Raw genomic sequence first — 23,336 nt, forward strand, 5'->3', positions numbered from 1 at the left:
ACGATATTTGGTAAGCCATCAAGATAGGCAAATATATACAGATGGCACCTCATAATGTGCCCTGCGTTAACATGTCGAGTGGAAGGATCCGGAAGCCGCAGCAACGACTAGAAACCATTAGCCATGTTTGTATATTCCTCGCCGAATTTTGTTCTGTATTTAAACGAATGGCGTGTAGAAAATGTCAGTATTTATTACAGAAGATCTCGGCATGGCCGACACTGGGCATGCATCGGCATAATGGTACTGGGATATTTAGCACATACGTATATATATATATATATGCTATATTGTATAAGATCCGATTGCTGGTAAACGACATCTAAACTTCACCGTAAAATACATCCGAGTTCGTCACGTCAACGTAATCGTGAGCATTTCTTTTGGCGGCTAACGGAATACTTGTGCTGTTAGCAAAGCGACGGCTCAAAAATATTAGTAATAGATAATTCTACAATTATAAATAGAGGGGGTGGCTGCTTGTCTTTGACATGAAAGTCATTTGGGGGTAACTCTGAGCAGTTAAAGGGCGTACTTTTGTGATTGATGAATGAAACTAGCCGTCCGGAGATAAAGTCCAAAGATGACTCAAGAAATTGCATGATTATATACAGTATTGTTACAAAACTTATCGGGATATGTTGCCAGTTATCAAGGTTTCTTGCGAATAATAATTGATGGCGTATTGCTAAAGGCAAGATATATTGGGTGGGTGCGACGACAAACACTTAATTAGTACAAATACGATTATAGCTTTGGAAAAGAAACCTAAACGTCTGCGCCACAGTTTCGACCTTACGAGACCTTCTACGAGAGTATATGCGTCACCGGGACATAACGGGATACAAGTTAAATCTAAGGTAATTAGAATTGATCAAAATGGTCAAAAACCTGTCACGATATCACTGAACTTCGTGCTTGTCTGGTTCTCAGCTGCTATCGAATAGCGTTTCCCATCTATTTGTTTTCAAGATCATCACTTCCCCGCCTATTACCTATTTACTATTATGTGAAGCTGTTTCGGCTCTTGTCAGAGATAACGTAATTACCTACGTATTTTAATGATTCATTGACAGTCTGTTAGCACGGCACCAATTCAGCTTCAAGTTAGGCCTTTTTTTTTTTGAGTCTAGTCTTCCTTCGCCCATCTCCCAGAGCCCAACACAGTCATAGGGCCAGATCATTTTTAACAAGTTATAATAAATTCACTAAAGTGTTTACCTCGGTGGTATGACTTGGACGGTGATAGCCATATTGCTTAATGTGGGCGGCAAATACAGTGGCAGACGTATATTTGAACGTTTACTTTTTAAGGAGACAGCATGTGGTAGAGATACGCAAGAATGGGGACATCGTTGACGCCATTTTATGGAGAAAAAAAATATTTCTGATCTGGAGATCTGTGGTTTTTGACGTAAGTCTGTGACATAAGCCTACACTTATCAGGAATAAACGTTCATGAAATCCATCCACTTGCTATGATTTTGTTCTAGTGCAGTGCTTCGGCACTATTCAAGCCCATTGTTTCGATCGTTTCCCACATCGACTGTGAAGATCGAAGAGAGCCGACAATGGCCACGAAAGCCAATCAGTATCATCTAAATAAAAAGCAACGAACTATGCTAGGTGAAACAGATCAGTGTATCGCTTCGCTCAGCAGCTTATAGATACTTTCCTATACTATCAGGCCCGTATCAAATGGCATTTTGTTAGCTCACTACGAGAAACAGCCGAGAATGTCGATCTTCTTGACACGATATCTTCAAAACATCGATGGCCAACGTAACTAGCATAGGGCCATGTTCGTAACCGCAATATGTTAGTTATGTTAATAATAATAGTTAAGAGGTTTTGTCTTGCCTGTAATAATCGCAGTACTTATCGTCGTAGTAATTATATGAGAAGCAAAAACAATCCCGTTTCAATAATCGAACTAATTAGCTCATCATTGAGACGCCTGCGGTTCTTCGAACGGAAAAGAAGATCCTGTCGTTTGCCTTTGGAAACAAAAACAAACATCTTAGTAACGGAGTTGTAGCAGATCACTCAACAAAGAGGGCAGGATCAGCTAAGGAAAGCATAGTGGCCTGTAACGATGTCAATGAACACGCTAAAATTAACTATATAAACTATGACCTTTGTACTGGCGGCGTGCACCAAGAGCAATGATTATAATAGACAACGTTCTAGATAATCGTCTGCCAAAACTCTGACCCAATCATTGCGTTCTAAAGAAAAACAACGATTAACAAACACTGCGCCATGTGTTATCGCAACTCTGAGGCTCAACTGACGAGGACTAGCATAGAAATGTCCTTATCCTGTAAGCTTTGGGCAAATAATATTCTTATGACAAAAAGGTCCTAGGAGTAACCTAACTGTACTGGTGATCACACACGACATCAATAAAGACGACGTTATTTCGCCTTTTGTCGTCAGGAGATAAATAAATGATAACTTTAAACGTTTCTAATTGATAAAAAGCTATATTGAATCGCGATCGCGTGTCAAACGAATGTCTATAGTAAATCATAACTTGGCTAAGGTAAGTTATAATTGAACTGCATTGTTAACACTAGTTCGTTTAAGCCGGTCCTAGCTTGTTTGTCTATTAAGCATAGGTCATACCTGGTCGTCTTAATTTAAAGCTCAATCCACGTGGTAGTTTTGTCGATAACGTAGGAAACACGTAGAAATCTAGCTTCGAATACGCATCGTTTCGTACTGAGATCTAACCGTCTATTGAAGTGCCATGCCGGAAGTTGTTCTCTCATTTGGTCGATCTAGCAGACACCCTCGTCTGCGAGGAGAACGACGCGTCGCACAGAGAAAAGTTTGCTAATACGGTTTTTCCGGTTTATGCTAGTAAACAGATAGTAGTAGTAAACTTGACCAGTTAGTTATTTCTATTCATAACGCGCGCCGCTAGTGCAGAGTCCACGTGGCCTCGCAGATGTTTCTCAGCTACACAACGTGCGAGAACCATAAAAAAGAACTTACTTTGAAACTCTACTATGTAAGAGTGACGTGTTTGCTTTGTAGAGGACTCATATACTCGACGAAATACCTAAACATTCAGCCATGGATCCTCAGAATGGTCGTTTACGTGTTGCTGTTGTGGAAAAACATTTAGAGGACCTCAAAGCCGCCGGTAACTTCCGTATCAGGCCGGTGCCATACTTCAAGCCGAAGATAAGGACGAAACGTCATAATCCGTACGAAGACGGGATCAGGAAGTACGAACTAAATGGACGAGGAGTTTACCGACGTGACCTGGATGAGTGGTACTATCCCGAGAGCGGTCCCGCACTTAAGGAGCAACCCGAAAAAACACCGCAAATTAAACCCGTTCGTAATGGATTAATCAGCGTTTCCTCACCGGACAAGACCGCCGAAAATATTAACAATAGTAACGGCAGGATAGTGACAATCCCGGACCGTGATCTGTCCTCAGACCTGATTAGTAATCGTGACATCCCACTTGGATTTGTCGATCCGAAATGACAGATGTGAATAGGTCATTCGGACGAAGTCATGGAACTTACACCGAAGCCACCTGAGACATCGATGCCGTGACGGGAACATTTGCAAACGTTCTCGGCGTTCGTCGATGAGTAGAAAAACGTAAACATCACGCTCGCATGTAATGTCGCCGACATAAAAAAATTTACGCTTAAGCTAAATTTTTGCAGCAGATTCCAGTGATACGTACAGCAGCATTGCGAGACAAACGACCATGATTTAAATGGATCGATCACAGGCCTGAGGCGGGTTCGTCGAGTCTAGCAATCGGCGAGCCTCATTCATGCTTCAGTTCTGCGTAGCTGATACTTCCGCGCTGCCAGAAGTAGAGAATGCCAATGATTTCCTGCATTATAATAGTGCTTTTATCTACAGTTCTCAAATCTACAGTTTGAAAAGTTCTCATCAAATTAAGGCAATCATTTTTTTATCATGATCATAAACACCCGGCACCTCACCTAATTAATTCGTCGTTTAATATTTCTCTGTAGAGTCTTTAGATGATAATCAAATTGCGACAAAGTTTAATAACGGTAGAAACATGAGGAAAGTTACGTCAGCCTTCACTGATATAGAAAGCCAATAAAAAGGAGAGACATCGTGCGTAACGCTTGAGTACTCATTAAATCTTGCACAGGTATTGTGTAGCTTTCTTTCGAGTAACTATCGATTGATTGAGAGACAATGTTTGAACTTTGCTCGTGTCTGAGCGAGCTTAGTGATATGAATTTAGAAGTCATGATAATGAAAAACGTTTCCTTTATAGGTCGTCTAGAAGGCAATGGCGGTCTTTGTCAACCGCTTCTGTTCTTTATTTTGTTATTGGCTCTAGCCAGGTGTCACGTGTTCTTGAAAAACTCCTTCTTTGCCCTTCAAATGTTTGCTTAGGTTCAGGATCGGAGTGTATCGGGTGGTAAAAGCAGTGTTTCAGATATCGTCTATGTTTCACGTTTTTTCGAATACCAAAGACTGACGATACACCCTAAGATATGTGTTTCGTGTATGGTATGAACTTTGAAGTAATTATCTCGTCCATCAACTCCGACTCTGTTTCCCCTTGAGCAAGCAGTCGCAGCTGTACTGTCGTTGTCGTACATGTTGACCTGTTTCCGAAGCCCGTTACCCTCTGTGAAAACCTAATCATCAGTGCTCCAAATGCTATTTTTTACCATTGCAGATGCCCGTCTTTGGAAGTCGAAGCACGACTAAAATTTTGTGATCGGAACGAAGGCTGGAACGGAAGAGAAAAAGATCCTTCAGAAATACATGAAGTTATGTGTATATTACCTTACAAACGAAAAGTAAAAACAGCAAAGTTATAGGCAAAAACCAGCCACTAGCATCACCTTTCAAATAGCTTAATGCACGATTTACCGTCTAAAAAAGCCAGGAAGTTATAGGCGACTGGTAGTCGAAGGTTGCCGCCTATTTTCAGCACTGCGATCGAATCACTGCCATCCAAAAACAAGTTACTGACAAAAAATGTCGCAGCCTAAAGTGTTAACGTATACCCGGCTATTGAAGACGACAATGTTGAAAGTCAAAGAAAAAATCATGCGTAGTATTCTATTGGCCTTTATTCCGTCAGGCCCAATGGCCGTTGAGTCGCCTAGGTAGTCTGGTGATGTCCACGTTTCGTCTGTTGAGACTGGGATTGTAAATGGAGTACTCAGCCGTACTTACATAAAACATAATGGCATTGCCGTAGCAGCCAAATTTTTGTCAGAGCAAGGTAAAAAATAGCGAGTTTGTTCCCAGAGCCTGATCCAGCGTTCACCAAACACTTAACCAAACGGACTGATAGCCTCGTTCGTCAACAAGCGCCATAACAGCACCAACGCAAGCAATAGCAACGAGGGAGCCTCAGATATAATAGCATTTTTTATTCAGCACTCGCTAGTGACTGGCCAACGGTTGCTCCGAACAGGTCTGAGCCAAGGACAGTCTAAAGTTAGCCTGTTGTTTTTTAGGACCGATTTTCGGAATGAAGGTTGCAAATATTTAAATTCCCCAGCGACGAGAGAAACGCCAAACGAATGAGTACCAGCGAACTCGCCAACGCGGAAGCTGCTGTAATGTTAGCTGATGCGCGCCCAGTTTTAGCTAGAGCGTAGTAGATTCGATAGACCAAAGAGTGTCAGAATGGTATTGGATGGGACTGGGGAAGTGATGATGTCGGGGAAGAAGGTAGGGTGTATTGGATGGAAACGAAGAGCTTTATTATGGGTTGTAGAGCGCCCAGACTCTATTGGGCCTGCACTGCGAGTCGTCGAAATTGTAGTGTAGACGTCGCTCAACAGTACGCGCGAGAGTGGTAGCGTTGGACGCCCGAAACGGGATAGGATAAGTTCTACCACGAGAGGCTTCAGCGAGCCTCGGACTTCGCGGTCGAATCGCAAAGAACGATTGGCGCTTGCATTTTTTATAGAACTGTAGCCAAATAGCGAAAGAGAAAGGGGACTCAGTCGCTGTTTCAATTTTTTTAGTAATAGCACCAAATACCACCACAGGAGTAAGGCGACGAGCACGGTGGCGACACGAACTAAATACGGAGAGTCTGTGCGCAGCGCGCGGAGTTACCAGTGGTTAATGTAGTCGATATTTCGAGCATAGGCAATGTTAGCATAGTTCTATAAAAGGGGTTCGCTTCGAGTGGATATACAAGAACCATGGTACATGGAACGCATAAGGCTGCTGGCTACTTAGAACGCAAAAGATGTATAGCAGCTTGTAACAAACGTCACAATCATATCAACGATGCAAACCAGGTACGCTAGGAACAGGTGTTGAAGTTTACCTTCATTACGTTGTCGTACTAAATTCTACAAACTCCGGAGATTATAGGAAAGACGTTTACGGTGTAAGGCGTCAAAAATCAATTACGTTAACGCTGCGATTTGATATCCGGCATCATATTTTACCAAAATTATACCGATGCGCGTCGACAAATAAAACAATACTGAATTCCTTTTTCGGCTTCATCCGATGCAGAATGATCAGATCAAGGCGTGAAGGATGTGCTGAGTGATATCGGAAACACTGCGGTGCGAAGCGTCGATTTTGATCGGTTAGTATCGAAAATATAAGGGTACATAACACGTATGGGTCCACATATGGATAATTCATAGACTAGTCGTTGTAACACAGACGTGTAATGACAACAATCAAGAGCAACAAATGCACAATAATAGGAAATACGAGCAGCATTTTAAACTGGCGAAGGCTGGACGGTCGCCGTCGACCTCACCGCTATTGTTGGCTAGCGTTGTTTCTAGCGTGCCGGTTGTAAATTCATTCGATTGCTTCAACAGATGGAGCGATGGGCCATATCATTGCCATCACTATTGGTCCTGCGGTTGTGCCGATTTTTATTGTCATTATTATTGCATGATTTTTCAGAGCGTCTCTTTTGGCGATACTTTTATTTTATCATGAATTTATACCGACCAATCTAAAATGCCTTTCTAACTTTGTTGGATCTGTTGCGGGTGCTACATTTGCCAAAGCTGCCGCCAGAAACTTGGGCCGTCTTGGTCGCTGGTCCTGACGTTGTCAATTGGACGGACGACAAAACCGTAACGATATTCAGTACAACTGTTTCAGCTCTTTCAAGCCGCACTATAACAAGAGTTAATTCATCGATTTGTTGCTCGCGGCCGTTTGAATCGTCGCCGCAAAAAAGGCAAGAAAAAACCACTGAACGAGAGAGAGGGAGAGGGAGGGAGATCGTTTACTTCGTCGATCTGTGCCTCTCGGTGTGCGTCTGAATGTGTCCCGTCGATGTAACTCATTCCAGCAGCTTTATTTCGGATCTAAGTCCGCTATGTTTGGGTTCTATTGCGTACTAGCGGATTTGTACCAACGCGTAAGGCAACTCATCCGACGACCCTACAGTATACACACGCGCTTGTATATATACATGTAACGGGGGTTTATTTATTGACCAATTTTGGGAGAAAGGCACAGATAATGATAGCAATAATGTCGTGAATAACTTCTTCCTGTTCTTTTTATTATTATTTTTGTTATTATTATTCTACAGGCATAGCTGTAGATGTGACTAGGAAATCATATAGATTAGTCATGATAAATGAAAGGTCTTGTAGTAACCACGTTCTGGGTCCAAGGAGTTGCATTATTATCGATTTAGTCTCGTTACAGTTATTTTCTGGGGTGGGGGGGTGGGGGGTAGAGGGGAGGAGGGTAATGAGGGTAGCGACATCGGTTGTTAATACGAACAGCGGTTAAATTGAGCAGTTTATTAGCATCATTTGTTATTCGTCGGGGGGAAGTCGAAAAATTAGTCAATATGACGTGTATTCTTAAAGATGCATAATTTAAACATTCTACCTGAAGCTTTACTAGATGGGTGGGACGTTAGAACGACGATCATGGAGTTTCGGGTCTGTTCTCATTTGCGACTCAGGTATTTTTGGAAATTATTTGAGGTTTTCGAGAGGTTCCTGGCTGTATAAAACACTAACTCTAGACAGGCGCAGTCTAGTCATAAAATCTTTTATAGTCTCTATCCAACTCCAGGACGAACTCTGCAAACATAAATTTGATGCGTGCCAATGCGTGCTTCCCATCTGTGACCACAATGATGGCATAACACTTCCAAGTGAAGAGCAACTGATTTTAATCACTGTTTAAATTTCGATTATGCGACTGCGCTGTATACTTTTTCTCTAATTTTTTTAATGTAAATGTTCAGGTAGTTTTCTGTCCGAAGCGTCTCAGCGAAAAGTGTACTCCAAATAATAGGAAAATGGACGCAACTATAAACGACCGACCATATCACGACGGCATCAATTCAAATTAGCCACAAAATAAAAGACGAAAAAGCTGTTGCAGCGGGTAGTAAATCCCACCAACGCTGTCTTTAGATATAAACAAAGATGTTTGTCTTAAACGACTCTTATGTTATTTTTCTCATCGTAGATTTTTGGCCAAATCTTACGCTTTCAGACTTCTTAAATCGATTATGTTGGAAGCATATTTGAATCAAAAGTTATAGAACACTGATTCGTGGAAATAAATTTCGGTCCTTGAATGGTCAAGGTGCCTGCGAGCTCATCGATAGGATGAAATCATTTCTGTGTATATAATACAAACTTGATCAGGATATTCACAGTAGGCCTGCCTGCATGCCTGACTGATTGAAGCGAATTCTCGTTTGATATGTTTTTTTCGCAGTTGCACACAAAGCATTTACCTCTTCATTTTTACGAGCAGCTCATATTTTATATATTTCAATGGTCATTTTCTCCTATATGAATCTCTCCTCTTTTCTTCCTTCCCAGTTTTCTCGAGGATTCTCTCTATCGTATCTTTTGATTCCTCTATTTTTCTCCGGCCTGATCAGCTAATTGGAGCTCGATTGTGCTTGCTATCTTGCCTTGTTATTGTTGTGCCTGTTGCTGTCGTTGCTGTTACCGCCGATCTAGCGTTGGCAGACCCACCACCTCGTGGCGGAAGGCGAACGGCGGCCGCCGCTCGCCGTCAATACACGGCGTAATACTTCTCGCGTCTTCTCCCTCACTTGATAACGGATGACTTGTATTCTGTGCTAGTACTGTATGGCAGGCGGCAATCAGTAGTGGACGTAATAGTAATGGTCTTACTACCGCGACGACAGCCGGCGATAGTCGCCCCAGCGGCGGCGGCGGCGGCGGCGGCGGCGGCGGCGGCGGCGGCGGCGGCGGCGGCGGCGGCAGAGGCCTGGATACACCCCGGTCGTTCGTTAGCGTTGTAACGGGCCGCCATGAGAGACAATTACCAACAAAAGGCACAGGCGTATAGCTGAAACGCTGAAAAGGACCAACAAAAAAATATGGTCAGAAGGGGCAAATTCTACGAAGCTAGATGATAGAGTGAAATGTAGGAGAAAGACGGACGAACGTACGAGATGAACATCGCCAGCAGCATATCTTGTACCAAAAATTTCCCTGAACGCGAGGGGAAACCGTTTCTGTATTATATCATCGTCGTCATTGTTGCTACTGCTCTCAATGTTATTTTTGTATATTGCCATTATCGTAATGATCTTTTCTGGATCTTTTTTTGTCTTCGTTAACGCCAAATCCAAACAATGGTCTATGCTATGACGGCCGCTGCCCGTTACTATCATCGGCGAGGTAACAGCTGTATTCTCGGCTGTTTATGACGCTCATGCGGCTCGTTATCAATGGAGATGAGCATGGATAGGGACGTAGTAGGGCGGAGGGTATCATTATCAAAATGAATTAATTTTTTTCTATACATTTGTGCGCTATATCGGAGAGGACGCAATCCCATGTCCAACGCTCCTAGCGATGCACTTCGGCGTCGTTGTGTTTATTATCATGTACTACCATATTTGGAACAATTTCAGATAATCTGCATAGGAATGAACAGTGAATTATTGTGGAGCGTAGATCGATGGTCCATACGTGCGGAGAGCAAAGTCAGCTTTTGTCAATGAGACAATAAATGTACGATAAAAGAAACATTTGTCGAACACTCTGTACTGGAAATGAGGATCGAGGGAGATACTTCGTAACAAACGTATAACATCGAGTAGAACGTGCTCGAATTTACTGATCGCATCTATTCGATGGTCTACTTACGTCGCTACCGAAAGAACGTACCGCCATGTTTTCGGTATGAAACTGCAGTGACGAATAGGCTGTTACAAGATGTACGACATGGATATGTGGTCGGTTTTTTACGACGAGCACGCTCATAAAACCTGTTGCCATAGGACCACAATAAACATCGCGGCGTTTATCTTTTTTTTTTCTTTTGTCGTATTTTAGTATAAACTAGCTGAAGAACAGATCTTGCTTCATCGCGAAAGTAATCATCCGTTAACATTGAAAGATATAGGTAAGTACATACGTAACCGATGAGCTACGTGATCAAATCTTAATGAAGCTGCTTAAGTTTCGCCGGATTATACCCAACGGGAAATTAGACCGACTTTGTCTCAGTTGCAGCTCAGAGAGACTTTTGCCTTCATAGCATTATTATCATCCTTTTCAGTAAACAAATCACCGACTCCTAATATAATTCCGAATCCGAAGTTTACCTGTAGAAAAAGGTGGGACTTCATGTAACGTGTTTAAGAAGCGAAAAAATGCGTTACGGAATATTTGGGCCAACCACTCGCAAGATTTTAAACATATACAGACATTTTAATTGATAACACCAAACAGTATCTATTAAGCGAGATATGTAATTGCAGGTTACACTATTAGCGAAGTTTCTCAAGCAGCCCTTTACCCCATTGGTGATTCGCACCCGGAGACTCACCCATATCCTGTGTAGGAGCTGTGCACAAATAAACAAATCTTTACGAAACGATGCGTTCGTTCGTTCACTGTCGCTAGAGACGACTCTGTGAGGCTCATCAAAAAAAGTACAAAAATCGACAGAATTTCTTTAAATCACAAGCCTTGCGTAAATCTATGCGCAGGCCTCATTCTATTGCCTAGCTTTATAGGCAATAGAATGAGGCCTTTCTATTGCCTAGGTTTTGAAGCTGTTTTTGCGATTCTATAATAATTCACGAAGTGGAGTAATCTATAATAATTATCATCATTTCCTCCTCGAGAGGAACGATATTGTTTGGTGGCTAATAATGATCTCCGATTTAGTTCCCTTTGTGGGTGTTCGTGTAGCCTATGACCCCGTGTGTGTATTTGTGTGTGCGATCGTTTGTCTTTGGGTACGAACGTATCTGTAGGCGGTGTATTTTATCTGCATTGTTCTCCTTTCATGAAACATGCCCTATCTATATGCGTGTGTCCTGCGATTAGTAATGGCATTATTTAATATATAGCTGCTCGTTGAACGGCGACCGTTGCGCTGTATTGTTTAAATCTTACGATAATTAGCGCCATTGACGTGATCGTTATCGCCATTATACTAATGTCTTAATCGCGTGGTATTTTTGTTAAATGTTCCACCGATCATTGTGATGTCGCTTGAAGAAGTAACAGCAGTATTTCGAATAGCAAATTATAGTTACGAATCCTGTTACCGCCCGGTGCATCTGATGACGGCCAGTTTCTGCAATCGTTATGTTGCCTTTGCCGGTAACAATATCTGCCATTGTGTCCTATAAACACGTTGGCTATGACCGCAACTATGTCAAATACGCAAAGCGTCATCATTAAATTGTTGTTTTCCACGCTTTTTCCACGGATCATTTTATCGTCATGCGTTGTAGACACTGATTGATTTCCGGAAAGTCTGCGATCATTCATGCAAACAGGCTTTGATCACTCGGAAAATGTCGTTGCCTGGTAGATCCATTATAAAATTAATGCGTTAACTACGTCCAAGAGTATTCCACTGTCAGTTAATTCCGCTGACATTGCAGAGTATTCCGCGCGGCTCCTTTTTAACTCTTCCATAAGTATCACTTGGATCAATCTAAATTCTCAGATATTCGTTGTTCTATGGGTGTACTTCAACAAAAAAATCTCTGTCGGTAAAGCGTATTGGCAAAGCTTTACTCAGTTTTGTAAGAAATGTAGGTAATCTGTTATTTTTGAAAGGTTAGGGGAAACCGTTGCCGTAGATTAGGTGTGGACTGGCGGAAAGGGCAATTTCGCGTCCTAGCAGAAGCAAAGGTAGCCATTGATGGACGCTGTACGCTTTGCTCTAAGCCGACGCTTATGAGGAAGACCATTTCGTCTGATGATTACAGCGGGACGTCAAGTTCTCACCCTAAACAATATAAGGTTGTATTTTTACACGACAATCTATAAAACGTACCTATACATGCGAAATATCACAATTTCAAATAACAAAGTAAATATTTACTTACATTAAGCTATCTATCAGCCGGCTGGCCTGCAATTTTCCCCGTGGCGGCTTACAGGCGCACTATCGCAAAATATATAGGTACAATTAGGGATTAGCTATGTAGCGTTTTACTCTATATACGATATGATGATAGCTATAGATTAAAATAACGTGAGGATTTGTTCTACACAATTCGCTTTAGTCTGTATTGATTGATCATCGCTAATGTTGAGAAGAATTAAGGGCCGATGTCGAACATTTGGTTTTTCCTTACGCTTTGATGAAGGTATTTTTGTACATTGGGTTTTCTCGCCATTGAAATTTATAATCGAGGCTTCTGTAAATAGTGATATTCCCGGCGGCAGCTCTGCCAGTCTGTTCTAAGCACTGATAAGGAGCGCGAACGCGAGCACGGAGCTTATCCTCTATGAGAAATTCTTATAAAATCACCTTTACCTGGCATCGTCTCACGATCAGAGGTAATTCCTGTATGTTTTCAGTTTCTGAACAATGTTTTGCTACATTCGTATAACTAGATTGATCTTAGTGTCTTTACAGTCACTAAGTAAATGTTTTATGTTTGAGTTAAGCATTGGTTCGTGTTTTTCAGCATAAAACAAATCGTGATTATGTTTGATTGAAAACCTCACGTATGCCTACGGGAGTTCTTCACAGATAATAGCAAACCTATATAGATCTTGGGTATTATTACGTGAGTGGTAATTTTATAGGATTTAGCTTGATGACGTCGCTTTGACGAAAGTGAATTTTACAATCTAAATAGACAGAGTTTACCGCGAAATATCCAGCGGAGACCGTCGTTATTAGAACCGAAAAAAGAAAATAGTAGAAGCGAACTCGTCGTTGTTTCTTTGATGCTCAGTTGCAGTCACCGCAATTCTAATGTAAACTCTGCAAATGTTAGCTAAAAAAAATCTGACGCCTTTGTCTTAGCTTTATGCGAGATCATGAAAACTAGAAATGTACCTCGGGGACGATATTTCATTAAAATTAATCCTTGCAGCCTTTAGGTAGAGCGTAGGTCCTTAGAAAAGTGAAGAACAATTCGATCTACTTCACGCCGCAAATCAAAAGCATTGTTGTACAGTATTTACGGCTCCTTTGATCCTCACCTAAAAGAAGCACTTCAGCAGCATCAAATGAAGTCACACATATTACATTTGAGACCCTTGTTCACATTCTGTTTTCGATAAAAGTGATTTTATCCCTTTGCGGATGCACTCTGATCTTTTATTGGAGGACAATAACAACAACGGTCGCAACAATCACCCGCAGTGTGCGTTAACTTATCGTCCCCGCGTGCCGCCGGCTTGAAGATGAAGCGTTTTGGCATTTTCAACTTTTCCCTCGCGGCTCCGCGTTTTATCGCCAGTGCCGACAGAAATACTGGCTCAGCCGCTACCGTGACCGTTATTTCGGGTACTGACATTGTTGTTGATTATTACAACTATAACATGAATATAAGTTGAAAACGAAGAAGAACCATCGGGCGTGATGATGCTAATGCTGGAGATCTTCTCTCGAGACTTTAGTTCTGTGTTACGAATCGAGCGGCTGCCGTACGGCCACGGCCTAACTATCACGCCTTAGCCTATCGTTCGTTCGTTTTGTTGTGACTTTTGTAGGAATAAAGAATAAAAACAAAACCGAATGGGATGATAAAGAATCGAAGGAGAGGTAGATGGAAACGCAACGGGTCAGGTAGAAGGTTAAAGTGGAAAAAAAGAGAAGGATGCCAACAATAACGATGACGACGACGGCGACGACAACGACAACGACAACGACAACGACAATGACAATGAATAAAGAAACGTGTATAGAAGACAAAGAGATTTCTGCGGATGGAAACTGAAAAAAGCAAACCGACGAACGGGACGAAAGGCAAGGAAAAGAGAAACCCTGGGAAATTTCACTTGGCTTCTTACCCTCGCTTTCTTCTGATTCCTTTTCATCTTCGCTCAACCCCACCAACATCGCTGGTGTGGTAGAACACCACAAAGAGGCTGAAAAACGGTTAAGGAAGTATTTACACTTTCTGAGCTGTCCCTCATTGAGATGGCAGCTCCTTTTTAACGGGCATTACACAGTACATCTATAGGCGTCCACCCAACACAGACAAACGGTCCACAATAGTACGCGGCAGACAACAGTTTGGCCGCTATCTCACGTGTAAGGCTATTGCTTAACTTGGTGCCCAGGCTAATAAATATGCCCAGCTAACCACGAGTGGGTTATCTACCTGTTCTGTGCTGCCACTGAAATCAACAGAAATTTTAGCATCGTCACTAAGATCAGTAGCAGTAGCAACGATAAATCTTAACTTGGCTTAATTTGGTATCTTTGTTAGTCTGAATTTTACTTCAACCTGTTGAATTTGCTGTCATATCTATGATTGACGACTGCCCATCTGTAGCGGTTTTCCTCGCGGCCATTTTCCGCTTTAAACTGAGCGCGGTGCACCGATGTGATCCGTGCATAAATGCGTCATGGTAATGAACATGGACGGAATGATGGGGCCACCACAGCCACTAAAACAAACTGATTCGCCAGGTTGGACACGGAAGCATCGAGCCGAATCTCTTTGAAGCTGTGCTGGAGAAAACCTTTTTGTCGTTAGTTGTTGTTTTGTCGTTCTGTCCCCTTCAGCCTGCCATCGATATTCGAGTTTTCCGCTTCTGGACGATACATGCGCATCCGCACGGCTCGAGAACAGCGAAAGGCCAATTCACCCGACAGTCCTTCATGCCCTTGCTGTCGTTTTAAAGAATTCTGAGCTGTGCGCGTGTGTATGTGACATTACAAACCTGTTTGTTGGTGTCTAAGCTTAATAATGTTCATTCCTTGTCGAGGTATTTCCTTATTAAATGAATAGACAAAGGACTGTAGTGACAAACAAAAGACTACAGCTTACGATTTTGTTGTCGAGGTAGGTTATTGTTTTCACTTAAGAACATCAAATATACCTACATATGTTGCCAAATGTAAAAGTGAATCTTCTTTCCTATATTGGTGTTCTGAATTAGGTACGGGGATATGGTCAAGCTTAGTCAACTCGACAGCAATGATAGCCACGATCGGGTAATAACAATCATTGTAAAACTGTGGTTTTTACATGGTATAACAAACAGATAAATCAGCACTAAATAAGGTTGAACCAGGAGAACGACGACCAGGACAACGCCAATTCAGTGCCAACTTAATAACGTATAATATGTTTTTTTTTTTCACAAAATAGCGTAGCAGTTCCCATTGCAGTGCCGGTAACAACAGGCAGTGCTCTGTTCTCAGTCTGAGAATCCTAATCTGAACGGTGCCGAACCCGTTGTCGAAGACACCAGAAGGTCAATGGATCTATCAAATCAAGCTCGTTGAAATCTTGCTTAGCTGTCTCTGGTACGTGCAAGGCAATCTTCGTCGGCGTCTGCCTCTCGTCATAGGTGCTCCGAAAGAGGTGGCGCTCTAGGTCTCGAAGACACGACCACCACGCCCTCTACTGCCTTTTACCGCTGTAGTCACAGCATTTTGTTGACATGAGGAAGAAAAATGATCATATTCGGTTCCTGCTTTGTGAAAGCTCGTTGATGTCTCACTATTCGTCCCACTGTGTATGTTGTATGTGTCAGTATATCTGACCCTCTGATCCGCTACAATGATTTTTCAATCTTTAGGTACAGCGTCATGTTCTGCCTGGATTCGCCAACGCCCATTCGACTTGTTCTTGTTTGAAAGGCGAGTTCTTCGAGAGTAAGTCGTAGAACACCGATGAAGTCATGTCGAACACGCAACTCGAGGTCAGATTGTCGTGTAGGCTGTGGCACTGCATAACGGTACATCTGTGTGTACCATTGAAGGCGTTAAGGGACCAAGCTTGTTACATCGGAGGAGTTTCTCCAGTAGCTACGCTGCTAACGGGATGTTTGAGCCCTTACTGATAGCTTTAGTGATCCGCTTTCTAACAGATAGCCTCATCAATATCGTGAAGGCCGATTTTCGTTTGGTGTTCGGCCCTCGTCGTTCACGTCTGTCCCAGTTTCGATTCGTATTCAGTCAATTTTCTAACGATTCCGTGTCCCGTTCTCGATAGAGTCTGTGAAGGTGAAGAGGAACTTCCTGCGCTAAGATTCCTCTACGCTTCCCATTTCTATGTCGAAAATTGCCGTTCGATTATTTCAGTAACGACGCTACCGAAGTATGAATTCTGCACTTCTGCTTTATGCACAGTTTGTACGCGGAGTAGATGCAAGCCCAAACAATAGCTTCTAAGGCCTGACCTGGATAACTTCGGCTGAGATTTTGAACGTAGAGCGCTATTAAGTGTTGGCACGTTTGAGCAAGGTGGGATACCGGTATAGTAGTCGATAAAGGGAGCTGCCTGGTCGATAATGACAAATGTTTTATTTGGATACAGGACCGACGAAAACGAAGAAGTGATTGAACCAGCTGGAATTGAAGTTGAAAAGTCATTGAAATGGTAGCCATGTTGATCTAATGATCTGAGACAAACACACTCTATCAGCTACGTGCCATCTTTTGATCCTAGGAGCTACACCGCCGAACGACATAAACAACATGCACAATGAAATGTCACGATTCTGACTATATTTAGTAAGATCACATAACTTAATTAAAAAGTATGCGCACAAATGCAATTTTCATCTGTTCTGTTTGTCAATCCTATATCTATTTTGCGATCTAACAAAATCTATGAATGCTTCAAAAACGGCTTGCCATATCCGCCAATTTCGTGTTTATTCTTATAGCTATTTATTAGTATTATTAATCTTTTTTTGTAGAACTGAAAACATGAAATATGTTTTCTCTCAGTTCGCTTTGCTCGATAGGTAGCTAGTTGCTGGCCATCGAATAGGCTATGGCTAGCGTCGATCGGGTACGCCATTTCGTATTTGATTGGTCACGTTTCATCAAAAATACACGAAAACGTATTATTTATATATAATTCTATGTGTATTAAATTTATTTTCGTTCATTTGGCATGGATCGTTATAAGGGCGGCTGTTATCGCTGAAACGTTTCATTCCTATTTAGTTTGGGATGAATGTGTGCGCCCTTCGTGTCTCACCTATCAAATGCCGTTTTTAGGACAAAAACATTTTGCGTGGATTTTCTACTTTAAGTTTTTTTTTTTCTCTCAGATTGGGGATCTTGCCGATCTCGTCCCGTAGTTTCCCAGTCTCAACATTGCCACCCTGCGCGAACTGGGTCGGGCACACCTTCGCTGCTTCTACGCCGATGTTCCTAAGAGATTTCGCTTTCGGGCTACTGTCGCCGCTAGTGGTGTACTCAGTGATCGCATCGTCAGCACGAGATGATGGGGAAGTAAGACGACTGCGTCAGGGATCTCGTGGGTATTCGGAGGCCGCTGTCAGCGAACCCGGCCAGCCGACCTGGCGGGCAGCCGATCGGGTGACCGGAGACAAGCAATAGAAGGTTGCGCAATGCTGCATGGGCCATTTTTAACCCCTTACTCTCGCTAGTGACAGTATCGCCATCGAATAAAAAGAAAAAGGGGTTGTCGTATGGTCGGAATATATCTCTCGCTGTCTCGGAACCTAGGCATCTGTGGTAGGTAGGCAAGTGCGCCTGCTCGTTCGATGTGTCGGTTAGAATGATGCTGGACTTCCTCAGTTCGAAGGTCGAAGAACAGCGAGCTCGAGTGCACGCTGCTACGAGAGCTGACTGGAGAACGGCTAGGGGGCACCACCCCACACAGCTTCGTTTGTTGTTCATACCGAGCCTGTATGTCGCTATTGGCGATGGCACCGCGGCGAGACGACGAGATCAAGAGCACGGAGAGTAGTAACAATATAACTGCCGGTCGACGGGATGTTACATACTCTTATGTAACACTTCCTTCGGAACCTACTTTGTAGTTTGTATGCCTTACACGTTGCGCACGTTATGTTTAAGCAATAAACAACTTATTGAAATTTTTAGAATCTCGATTGACTTTTTAAAAAAAAATTATTATTAACTTCTTACAGCCATCATTTTCGGGTCCACATATTCAAGCTACTCGTAAATGAGCTCGAATTATAAACCTCTACCATGTTTTTCTAATTCCATTTCTACATTTTAGCTACATTTTTTCTTTTTATTTTATCCTATAGTTTTGGAAATTAAGTGTGCAATGAAATGTCTGATATCTGACAAATTTTATGAAAATTTTGTCAAAGGTAAAGGAAAAGCCCCAGCCGCTCCGCTATGATTCTATATATCATATAGTGCGTCGATGAACACACGTCGCATAAAGAACCTCAGTTCATGGGAAAAAAACGCCAGTTGTATCACATAGCAAGTAATGAGTTCATGCTGTTTTTGAATTTGCGTAGGTCAGTCAATGAGCTTTAAAGGTATATGCGCTCAAGCGAGGTACTGCGGCGAACACAAATAGAAGAAACAAAATACAGTGGTTCCCAGCTTGGCTTGCCAGCAGCTAGCTAGCTAGCTAGCTGTTCGACGGATCCGACAGAAGTTTAACCCTATCGATAGTTAAACTAGTGACACGACCTTAGAGGCCTCTGTGATTCTCGATCCGAGCTCCAATAATTTGGCTAAATCGGTGGCCTCAGTTTAAAACGCTGTACCATCCTTTGGGCAGGCCCATCTTTCAAACGCGATGGCTGCGCATTAAACTAAGACCAGAATTGCTCAATGCGGAAAGGTACAATCACCACATTGACATCCGCGCAAGTGGAGGCTCATTTCTTGTTTCCATCCTTTGAGTGCACTATATGATTATACGATGTATATTCGGTTTTCAGTTCCTCGACCTCATCAAGATCGCAATTGCTGCTTCACGCCGTTGTTCACTGGTGCGATCGAACCTTGGCTTCGATCAGTTTGGCCTTGGCCGCTGTTTTGGCGCTTAGCTGTCCTGTTTCGCCTTCTGCCTGTGGCCTCTGCGCCTTCGAGAGGAGAGAACTTGCTGGAGAATTCTCCTGATTGTTAGTTCCCAAAATCGAACAGGTTGTTTCGTCAAATACCTCTTTCGCTTATTGTTGCTTCTGCCACTGCCGCGACTGTTGCCGGACGCGGCTGCCACAGCTACAAAGAAAAACGCGATTATCCACCTTGCACAAAAAATACAATAAGTGGGCAGGTAGCCAGACAGAGGGTGATCAGTGGTGTCCTTGAATATTCCTTTGGACCCTGTGATTGCGGCCAACAAGTGATGCTTGCCGTAAAAGGTTCAAATAGGTAGAGAAATGAATCTTCGAAAAGGTTGCCCGGATCAAGGTGGTCACTGTTTATTACTACAACATAACGCAAGAAAATACACACATATTGCCGCCAGTTAATGCAGGTGTACAAAATAATAGTTGGCTTTATGATTCAGTTTCACACAGTCGACTGAACCTAAGGACAAAATAGAACGGTACGTTATACTCCACGCCACAGTTTCAATTTGATATCGAATCCCAGACTCATTCTGAGAGCAAACCAGTATCGTTAATTATCTACTAGACTTAATAACCCCCAAGCCTCAAAAGAAATATCTTCCACGTCTGTAAAATAACAAGTTACGCAAACTAAGCTCACCGTTAGGTTATAAGAAATAGAGTTTTATGATTAATGCTGTGGGATTTTTTTTTTAGTTTCTCTGCTTACGGTAATCGAACTTGTTTGTTTCATCGTCTTTCATTATTGACGGCAGCTTCACAAACGTTCCATGACTAAATAACTTCTTATACTTAAATTTCACTATTGACATTATGGTCTGTGTGTTTGTTTCGTTAAAAGAACAAGAAGTTTTACTTGAAATTGAAGTGTGACGAATCTTATTTATATTCTCGATAGCCATGTCTAAAATCGAGCAACCTTGAATCTTTGTTTTGGACCATTCAAAAACAGGCCCGTTTCCGCCATGCAGATCTCGGCAGTTATGAACTTGGTTCGAAATGAAAGCCAACGGTTATGGAGATCCGGTGGAGTTCAGGTCGGTCTTCGGGCCATCCAGAGGTCAATCTGGCCATTTACAAGGTATTTGGTGGCGTGTCTCAAATTCTTCACATTCCTGCAATAAACCAAGGGCGAAGTAACCTGAGTTCAGCCCCGCTGTCCCTCGAGGCCCGATGATATACTGGTTGCGTCAGATTGGAAACGCATTGGCTATAATTTCATCAATAAATATGGGTTCGACCCCAAGCTATTTTCGTTGCAACGAAAACAGTCTGAGCCTATATTTCTGTGCGATATGCCTGCATTTGTCCAAGTCTAAACTGTACCTGGGCTTTCGAAGTTTTTGCAAATAACGTACAGCCACACCGTGACTCATGGTCTGACCTAGATGAATTCCAAGGTCTAGTCAATCATATGTAGTCTTGCATACGAATCTGCAAAGTACAAAATAACAAACATGAACGAATCTTAAAGAGCGGGGAAAAGGAATTGCTGAATCTAAGTGGATTATCGTATCGGTATACCACGATTAGCCAAGTGCAATCACATCGTTTCTTCAAACTTTCACATCAAATTTAACCGCCAGGTACAACTCTATTGCAAGGAAGTAATAGCACAAAATCGAAGGACACGCATAGAGGTCGCGTGGCCAGAGCTGAGCATTGCTTGTCCCACGGCTTCCGCAGTCCCGTACTAAAAGTCTCCGTATCCCGTCAAAAGTTCTCCAGCCGGGGGTCAGTCAAAAATAAAATAATTTGCTGTGAATATTTCTCTAATGCTATGTATTCTTTCCATACCCCGTTGTTTTGGATTTTTGGGGGCCACTTGTATGTTTTAAGCAAAAGCAAGGAAGGCAAGGAAGTTTGACTTTATGTTTCGCAAGCAAAAACAAGTTTCTGGAGTTGGCGTTAAATATAAAATGGACCTACCAACTGTCAAAAAAACCAACCAAAACAAGCCCAATTTACTCCTTATGGCAAATCTTTGCTGATCAACGTTTTTTCTCTTTTCGGAGACCACATCAACAGTAATCGTAACACAATCTGATGCTAAAGTAAATACTAACAAAGTGTCGTAAGTAATGCGTTTTACTGATTCATCCAGACTCTTCCAACGCAAAAATATGCCTGTATCGTTTGGCCTCAGTCTTGCTAATCACTATATCTAACAATGGTCCGTATTAAGAGAATGTTAGAGTTGTTATCCTATATTTTTAGATACACAATCTATGTACTCCGCGCTACATCGCGATAGATACTTTTCCTTTTCTATTGTCTTACATGTAGTGCTGGCTGTGTATTACATGTTTTTGTTTGTCAACCAGGTTCCCAGAATCAAGGAAAATTTCTAGTTGTTGTTTGGACTGCTAGGACCTGATCACTCCCTTACGCACTTTCACCCTTAATGAGTTGACTCTCACCACCGCCATATCCGATTCTGTTACGGATCATTGACTTCTTTCTTCATTATTTCTGTTGTCTTTCGTTCTTATTTTGCTTTTTCTTTTCAACCACTCGTTTTCTGTTGGCCGAAATGCTTTCTCTACCACTTTCGTTCCCAACTACTCACCAAACGCCATTTTCAACCTCTCTGAATCGTATTTTGCTTCGCTGCGCGGCCTTTGCCTAGGAGTGGCGCTTCCATGCCGTGGCCACTCGTAACAAAGCCTGCTCGCTGACAACTATCCCGATTTAGGATTTTCTCAGGTAATAAAAATTATGTAAGACAGGCAATAGTCCCGAACCAGCCCTTCTGTTCCCTTCATTTTTTTGGGGTTTCTCTGCCTAGCATTTTTCGCTAATGCCACGAAACGGCAGTGGGACGCAGTGCGACTAGCTGGAGAAATCGACGCGTTGGCAATTCAGCCCTTCATTTCTCAAGGCTGTTGATCTGCTGCTTGAAGCATCGAGCTGCTAGTGCAACGAGTAAGACCCAGACCGCTAGCTAACGTCCTTTAAGGTTGTTCTGTGAGCCTGCGAATAACCGGAGCTTCTGAAGACGCGACTGGTTCACCTTCGTTGAACCTGCGGGCTAAAGGCTTGGCTCGTCGAGGAGCATTCGCAGTCACAGGAATACTCACCACGAGAGATAGTCTCCTCAGATCGTTTCCTCGATTCTTTACCTGCTTGTTTTTATCTGGTGCCAAAACACTGGCTTTACCTGAGTTTGAACTTTGCGGCTTAGAGTGACTAGTACAGGGTCTAGGTTCGAGCATATTTCGAGAAAGCTTGAAGAAGACTGACAGAGTGTAACAATAAAGCTGAAGACACGGCAAAATAATGTTAAAAAAAATAGAAAGATACTGTTTAGATACAAATGCGACTGGCATTGCTAAGGCATAGCAAGTGATGCAAATAAAATCCACATCGAGAAATGTAACAAATGTTCATTATTATTGTATATGATAGGTATCTTATTGACCCATGAGAAGGGCAGTTTCTCATTTTCAAACAAATGCATGCTATGGTAAACAGCCGAATACCTTAGACATCGTAAAACAAAAAACTTAGATTTATGTCTATTTTTACTTTTCTAAAGTTCGAATACAAGATCGTTTTCTGAGTTGTTGTGTTTTCAGAAAGCGCATCACCAGCAAGCGTTCTTTGGGCTTTTCGCATCATTTCCTGCAGCCCAACGACGAAAAACATTTTTTTGTCTACCTAATGAAACCGTTGGGGCTCGTTTAACAACATCTCGCCAGGCGGAGTCACGATATAGCACATTTGATAACCTATTAATTAGTGAGACGTTAGTTAGCCACGAGAGCCATGACTAAAGCCTTGTACAAACCATGTCTTGCACAGACTTACCATCCGGCAAGTTTGAGTTGGCTTTAATTAGCAAACAAAAAATACTACAAATGCTGCAAGTACGATTGGTACAGGCATCTGTGTCCAGATGTCGCTGCTACACATGACTCCCGCTTGTGTTGTTGTCTCAGGCTGCAACAAGGTTTTCCTGCAGGCTGGCTACCTGGAGACATAGTTACTGCGCTATTTTTTCTTCGCGACATTTTATCAGGGACGCAACGTAGGCATAACGCGCAGTCGATACTGGCGAAAGACAAAAACAGTTACTGA

General features: G+C 42.5%; 1 protein-coding gene across 16 annotated transcripts in view; it reads left to right on the forward strand.

The window, feature by feature from the left end:
- LOC147754947 (uncharacterized) overlaps positions 1–23,336 on the forward strand; it is a 46,227-nt gene that overhangs the window by 2,073 nt on the left and 20,818 nt on the right. For 4 of the 16 annotated variants that reach the window (XR_015329826.1, XR_015329829.1, XR_015329830.1 and 1 more), the window contains exon 2: positions 17,490–18,293. The exons of 8 other annotated variants lie outside the window; for them this stretch is intronic. Coding sequence is in view for 2 of the 8 variants with exons in the window: in XM_086992353.1 (XP_086848479.1) it covers positions 3,082–3,504 (423 nt within the window). In the remaining 6 variants the exon portion in view is untranslated. Of the gene's footprint in view, positions 1–3,042; positions 4,131–6,513; positions 6,590–10,405; positions 12,795–17,489; positions 18,294–23,336 lie in introns of those variants that run through there. 4 more of the 16 variants (XM_086992353.1, XM_086992354.1, XR_015329833.1 and 1 more) reach the window with 3 other exon arrangements.

Source organism: Varroa destructor, unplaced genomic scaffold, assembly GCF_002443255.2.
Source record: "Varroa destructor unplaced genomic scaffold, Vdes_3.0 BEIS01000006.1, whole genome shotgun sequence".
In the NCBI taxonomy this organism is placed as follows: Eukaryota; Metazoa; Arthropoda; class Arachnida; order Mesostigmata; family Varroidae; genus Varroa; species Varroa destructor.